Source organism: Daktulosphaira vitifoliae, unplaced genomic scaffold (genome assembly GCF_025091365.1).
Source record: "Daktulosphaira vitifoliae isolate Bord-2020 unplaced genomic scaffold, ASM2509136v1 Scaffold_1, whole genome shotgun sequence".
NCBI classification, from domain to species: Eukaryota; Metazoa; Arthropoda; class Insecta; order Hemiptera; family Phylloxeridae; genus Daktulosphaira; species Daktulosphaira vitifoliae.
In genome coordinates, this window is record NW_026099572.1 from 27,395,853 (window position 1) to 27,403,949 (window position 8,097).

The window sequence follows — 8,097 nt, forward strand, 5'->3', positions numbered from 1 at the left end:
TAAAATCGAGATTTTTTTCACGGAAATCGTACGTTTTTCTTTAACTTTGATGTCCGTTTTCACCACGAAGACAAGTCCAGAGGTCAAATTTTTTTTTTTCAAATTAAAGTATATTACATAAGCTTTAATTTAAGATATATATAAAAGTGTCAGTCTTTCCGGAACATTTTCAAAAGTTAAGTTGAAAAAGTTCTACTTTCTATACGCATTTTAAAAGGTTTGCACCCCCCCTGTATAAAGGGAAATGGTCCGATTTTAAAAAAAAGTATGTCGAATGAAAGAAGTATATATAAAGTATTTATCATTAAAGAATAAAGTTGATTCATGCATTTTTTAAAAAGTTATAGCAACATAATGTTAAAAAATGTAAAATATAATATCAAGAATTTTTTCACAAAAATAGCATATTTTTGCATACGGTAGTCATTTTCACCATGAAGACAAGTCCAGAGGTCAAATTTTTTTTTTTCAAATTAAAGTATAATACATTAGCTTTAATTTAAGGTATATATAAAAGTGTCAGTCTTTCCGGAACATTTTCAAAAGTTATGTTGAAAAAGTTAATTTTTTGTATAAAAGTTACCATTTTGAAATCCCCCCCTGTATAAAGGGAAATGGTCCGATTTTAAAAAAAAGTATGTCGAATGAAAGAAGTATATATAAAGTATTTATCATTAAAGAATAAAGTTGATTCATGCATTTTTTAAAAAGTTATAGCAACATAATGTTAAAAAATGTAAAATATAATATCAAGAATTTTTTCACAAAAATAGCATATTTTTGCATACGGTAGTCATTTTCACCATGAAGACAAGTCCAGAGGTCAAATTTTTTTTTTTCAAATTAAAGTATATTACATTAGCTTTAATTTAAGGTATATATAAAATTGTCAGTCTTTCCGGAACATTTTCAAAAGTTAAGTTGAAAAAGTTAATTTTTTGTAAAAAAGTTACCATTTTGAAACCCCATCCTTTGGGCTGTTAAAGGGTCAAANATACAGACACAAAAAAAAAAAAAAAAACACATCATAGTAAAATTAATACCTTCTCAACTTCGCATCGAAGCTAAAAGTGTTTTATAAAGAAAAAGTATTGCAAAATAATAACTAGATTAATAATTATAGGACTTGACTCAGAACATGTTAGACCATTCTTTATACAAACAAAAATTGATATAATTTATTACAAGGAAAAAAAAATGTTTTTCGTAATTAATTATCTTATATGTATAAACAGCCGCCCCAAGTAGTTGGGATTAAGGCGAGGAAGACGAAGAGTATAAAATGCCGCTAATGTTAAATAAGAAAATTATGTTTCGTAAATAATCTCTGCTATTATATATTTTTTATTATTTTCAATTATTAGTCTTTTCAGTTATGATAAAAAGATGATTTCTCAATTTTAAAATACATATCTCTTAATGTTTATCTCATAATGATATAAGTTATTTTAAATAAAGATCCTAATTATAATTAGGATCTTGCTAAACTTAAATTTCTCATCGTTCTGAAAGTAAAATTAAATGTTAGGATAATGGATCATTCTTCGAGAACTCTATAGATGTTAAAAGTACTGTTAACAAAAACGAATTACTTAATTATGAATATTAATTTGTATTTCATAATTTTAATCAATTTTATTAGTACAGCTGTATTTATAAAAATAAAACTTGAAATTTCTTGAATGACGGAATGGTGTAAATTTACATACATAAATAATTATTGCAATACTAAAATAAAAATCAAGTGTTTTTCTCAAAACTCGTTAATACGTATTAAAATTATAAAAGCTGAAGATTAACATTAAAGAATATTATTACTTTAGTATTTTTATACTATTACTTACAAATTTATTTTACAGATTTATTATTCATTAAATTTTCGTGTCAATTTTTACTCAATTATCTCAACAGAATGTTATTTCGACTATTTATCTTAAATTTTTATAACTTTTGGATTTTAAATCAAAGTTCGATGGTATTCTGTAATTTAGATTCATATTCACACAATCAATTAGAATATATTATCAATGTATTCAATTATATTCGTCAACAGGATGGATGGGATTTAAAATTGACGTATAAAATAAGGATCAATGAAAAAACATATCAAAAATATCAACTGAAACATATTTTAACGGAAGTGGATAAATATAATTTTAAGAAAAAAATAACAATGATAAGCGAATTAATCATTTTTAGGTACACTGAATCTTTAAAAATATTTAGACATTTATTAAGTTGTTTTGTTGAGAAATGTTACACATATAGGAAATATGATGCAATAAATTTTATTGATTGCTCTAAGAAGTTGCGGACAGCAGTAATAAATTTAAATCCCATGTTTCGAAAATTGTTATATGCCGTTGTTTTCTTAAGTAATATCAATGACTATCTATATATTCATTATAAATTGAAATTAGTGAGTATTGTTAAACATATAGGGCTATTGTATAGTCTGACAAATAAAAAACTTCCTGAATATGATGATACATATATGGCTAATAAGATGGTAGGAAGTATTAAAAAAATAATTTGTAATGCATTAGACAATAGAATAATAGTTGAGCTTGACCATATAAATAGATACTCTTTATATTTTAATTCATATTCAGTTGATGCTACTTTAGTGGTTAAGTATAGTATAGACCCGAAATTAAAAATAACTAAGGACACTGTTGATGAACTTGTGGAAATTTTTGATTTGTATACGGTTGTAACAATTCAAGATGAATATGAAGGTTTGGGATTTGACAAATTGATCGTTTCTGATACTAAGGAGTAAGTTTTTATAATAAAAATCAAAACTGTACCTAAATAACATATGTAATATTTGGTAAATTTTAAAGAAAGCTTTAAAATAGAAAAATACAACTTTTTTAAATCGTTACAAATATTTAAATTCAAGTACGGATAGTTTACAATGCTTTACTTTCTTTTCTATTATATTTTATATTATGTCGATTTGCTTAGATGATACTAACTGAAGTTTGGACTTATACTCTTAAAACTCTCATAAAATATGGAATGGGTCATCGAAACAAAATTCTGTTAATATAAATAAAATTTAATTTGGTAAAAAAAAATTATTTGACATATGTTAGTCTAGTTTTGAGGTACAGATATTCCTTAAAAAATGCATTAATTTTTAAACTACTTCTTCTTCTTCCTCGCCTAAATCCCAACTACTTGGGGTAAGCCAGCCTTATCCTAAACTTCCACTTGACAAGATCTCCTGCATCATCTACGCTCACAACAGCGTAGTTTATTAATTTTTGAACTACAATATGTTATATATATATTCAATATCAATAATTTTACATGGAACATTAGGGTGCTTATTAATGTACAGGTAAGATATTTTTCTTAACATATTTTAAGTCACATTTATAGCGTTTATTATAATACATATAAAAATAAGGAATGTAAAATTTTTTTTTTTCATACCTCTTAAATAATTCCTATACAATTAATAAGAATTGATAAATAATATTATTTAAAACTAAAATATAATTAAAATATGTATTCAATCTTATTATTTTTAATATTTCTAATTTAAATTATTATTAAAGTTAGACTAGGAAATTTAATAAATCAGTGTTATAATTATGATAAATCTATATTCGAGTTCAATAATCAATTTAATCGATTATAATCGTTTATATCATAAATAGTTTATATACAATGAATGACAAAAGACATCTATTAGTTTTTGAATCAAGTGCTTTGAGTAACAAATTGACTATGTCCTTGTTGATTGCAATGCTAACGTTTTAATTTTAAACAAAATATTACATATTCATTAATATTTTTCAACATAGGCGAATTGAGCAGCAAATTTTGAATTATAATAAAAATATAGAAGAAGATATAGAAAAAGATGTAGAAGAAGATTTAGAAGAAGGAGAATTTATACCAGATTCTGAATTTAGATACGACAAATATTGATTTGAATATAATCGTTAGTTTTATAATATTACAAGATATGAAAAATTGTTTAATAATTAAGTTAATAATTATTTTATTCTATGTAGCCTTTAATTAAAAAATGTTTAAATTCAAAAAAATGTATTTTTATTGAACCTGTATTGAAACTACAAAATAATGTTTATGACAGAATTTGAAAAACAATGTATTGAGTTTCAAACAATTCAATAGTTTTTAATTGATTTTTATGTTTTAAGAAAAAAAGGTCTCTTTCTTAATAATGTTTAAGATATGTTTTAAACAAATATATAATATTGTATTTTAATTAATTAATTTAAATTTATGTTGATTGAAAATATTTGACAAAAAAAATAAATACAATTTACACGTTGATTTTATATATATTTTATGGGAATTAGTCAAACTGTTTAGGATATCAAATTAATCTATATTACAATTGATTCTCGGAAATTAATGAATTTTTTATTTTAAACGATAAATGGACTACAGTATCTTAAAAGAAAGAAAGAAAGAAAAATAAAATAAAGGGTAGAAGAGGTGAGTTACTAATTGTTTTTAATAATGATATCTCGTATGATTATATGAGAATAATGAAAAGTAATAGAAAAACATAGTGATCTATTAGTGATTACGTAATCTTTCTTTGTTCCTACTTTAATCATGCACTTAAAAGAAGTAAATTTTTAAACCTTATTAATTTAATAATTAGTACCTACCTTGATGTTTCCAGTGAATGTTTAGAAAGGGAATATATTCATCCTATTCACTTATTACATATGAATTAAACAACTGATATTAATTATTTATATCTGTCCGATAGCTCACGAAATATTTACACAATTTTTTTATCTTTAATGTGGACTGTATTTCATAGGATATTTTTTTTGTTTCTACACTTTACGATATGACGTTTCGCTTTCGGCGCGTCGTTGTCACAAACGATGTCCGATTTCCGACTAAAAACTAGATGACATTTAAAAGCCTGCGCGACACCGCCCCCTACTTACTCACATTTCATATTTGATAGAATTTAAACCAATATCTTTATATGAAAACGATAAATTAAAAGTTTGGTGCTAACATTCTTACAAGTCATTAGTATTCATGTCTTAATTATTTCATGTCAAATAATTCAACATTTTGAATTCTTTTAACTACTCTTAGCCTATCAAGACCTACATTTTACTTCTATATATTTTACATCTTTTGCAAACATTTGTTTGCGTGCCGTTCATTATAACACTTAAATTTCAACAACTTCAAATGATTAAGTTGAAGTCAATCTTTCGAATGTTTCAATGGAGACTAAAGCTTTTATTAAAACTACCCTAATGGGACTGACAAACAATAATATGCCAGATTTTTTTAACGCTTTATAAGCTCATTAAGAGCCATAGCGGCTTCCCCCAAAGGAGGTTTCTTAGCCATTAATACTGTGTGACATTGCATTTCCATAACCAATTGATCATAATCTGGCGAATAGTTTCTTACTGCTAATTGAAGAATATCAAACTAATTGGTTATTTGTGTAGAAATATTTTCAATGTTATTTTTTTCGGAGAAAGGAAAACACATTAATGTAATAATGGGCTCTAATTTTTGAATATCTTTAAATTGTCTTTTAAATTCATTGTACACTTTTTCAATATCAGAGCAATATATTTCCACTACCACTATACACGTCTGCTTTTCAAAAAAACGTAAGTTTGAAAAATTATTTGCTTTTTATTGTAACTGAGTAATATAAATTTTGATTTAAAACCATTTATAGAGCTCAATTATTGTCCCACCTTTTTCTTGAAGTTAAATATTTAAAGTATTTAAATGAGTCTCAACTACTTCCACTTAACAAATTATCTACACACACATCATACCTCATATCGCATTCAATAACATCCCTCCATCTCTTTCTTGGTCTTCCTCTACCTCTTCTTCCTTCAACATTAGTTTCTATAAGTGTGCTTATAGCTTCCGATTACTCTCTCCTCATGACATGACCAAACCATCTAAGTTTATTTTTTCACATCTTATCCAGGATTGACGCTACACCCATATTCCTTTTATATGTTCGTTCCTTATCCTATCTTCTCTAGTGACTCCACACATCCATCTAAGCATTTTCATGTCTGCTACACTTATCCTCTGATCTACTTTCTTATCAACCGCCCAACACTCTGAACCATACATCATAGCTAGTCCCACTACAATCTTATAGAACTTATCTTTTAACCTCATTGGAATTCTTTTATCGCATAACTCACCAGACGCTTCTCTCCACTTCAACCACTCGCACATAAGATTTTGTCGTATATACTGGTCAAATCCCTGTTTTTTTGCATAATTGATTCTAAGTACATAAAACTTCTCTACTTCTCCTATCACATCCTCGCTTAGTGTCTTTGATCTCATCATTTTATCAATCTCTCGTGTTTGCCTTTGATAAACTTGTACTCTACATTTTTTTTTACTCCTACATATTCTTAATTTTTCTCTTCAAAAGCTGATCTCCAAACCTCTAGCCAATGGTGTACATTAACTAGTTAAAAAATTAAAGTTAAGTTAAAGAGTTAATTTTTATATTTTACATAATTTAATCAGTTTGTATAGACAATTTTTTTTTTATATTCTATTATATATATTTTATTTTCTATTATAACTTTTTGTTAGTCGTTTAAAACAAAGTAAAATTAGATTAAATTAAATAAATTATTTTTATTATGTACTCGTGTTCAAATAATTTTAATAAGTATTTCAATATTATAATAAAATTTTAAGCATAAGAAAGATTAATTCTTTGAACATTAGAAATTATTTATTCACCTATGATTGATATGGCAAATAATTGTTCAGCCGTATATTATTATAAAATTCTGGATATGTAGAATATACTTCTAACAATAGATAATTCTAATAATAGAATTATCCTAACTATGCATTATAAACTTATAATTATGCCTCTCACAACATCTTCAAAAAAACAATTTCTCATTTCAATAGTTTTTAATATCATAAATTTCAAAAAACTATACCAAACTATACATTTTTAAAACATGTTATACAAAACAGATTCTCAGAAATAAATTGAAGATGTCAGATAACCACTCATCCATTGAGAAAAAATATATCGAAAAATAATTTTGTTTGAGATACAACGTAGTATTGCATACATCAGAAGGAATATTATTAAATTTACATCAATATTAAATAATACTAATCGAATGTATATTATTAAAAAAGTCTTGTGTTGGAACGTGGCGGCTCGAGAGTACTGGTGGTGGACTTTAAATATAATACCATTATTCATAGTTGTCAAATTAAATATAATGAAATAAAATACAATACACACATTATTATTTAAAAGGTTGCAGTAGAAAATAGAAATGAAAATATTAATAATATCGATTACACTATTATAGCAAACGAAAACGACGAGCGTACAAGTAGTTAATTCTAAAAATAGATTACCAAATATAGTAATATTTTACCTTGTGAACGATGCTGCCGGTATTCCAAACACTGCTCGTAGGTGCATGCGTACCCCCACATATACTTAATATATTATTAACACACAACTTTAATGTTCGCACACGACAAATGTATAATTGCACTAATGTACTATTTAAAAATTTGCATTTTTAAAAAAAATGGAGAATTAGGAATATAAAATTAATTTTCTTTTTTTAATTAATTTTAGTAGGGGGTGCGATAGTCCCATTGTCCAAGCCACGATCCGCCATTGTGTCTGGATATTTATGATTTATTAGTGTGTACTCATTTCCAAAATATGATCAAGTAGATAGACATGGTTCAACTTTTCCAAAAATTCAAATCATTATACATAAATTTATCTGCTAATATTAGAATAGATTTTCACATGAATATGAATACTGAAAGATAATCATATAAGAATCAAAATAGATTCTTTATTCACATTCTATGCGAATAGTTGTAATGTTTACTGTATCAAACACTAAAAAAATTTATATTAGACATTTTGTGCTTATTATCATAAGAACATAACCCAAAATTAATATTATGTCCATCACCAACATTAAATCCTGTCTCAAGTATACATCGTGACTCAAATTTCATAAATTTATTGCCATTATTATAAAAAAAAATATTTAATTAACAATAAAAAAAAACCACAAA

At 25.4% G+C, this 8,097-nt stretch overlaps 1 protein-coding gene across 1 annotated transcript; it reads left to right on the top strand.

Annotated features, from left to right (window-relative positions):
* Nucleotides 1-1,819: 1,819 nt before the first annotated feature.
* On the top strand, nt 1,820-4,186 carry LOC126903369 (uncharacterized). Its single transcript, XM_050681553.1, has 2 exons — nt 1,820-2,778; nt 3,819-4,186. The coding sequence occupies exons 1-2, from the start codon at nt 1,913-1,915 to the stop codon at nt 3,943-3,945; spliced, it is 993 nt and encodes a 330-aa protein (XP_050537510.1). The 5' UTR covers nt 1,820-1,912; the 3' UTR covers nt 3,946-4,186.
* The last annotated feature ends 3,911 nt before the right edge of the window (nt 4,187-8,097 follow it).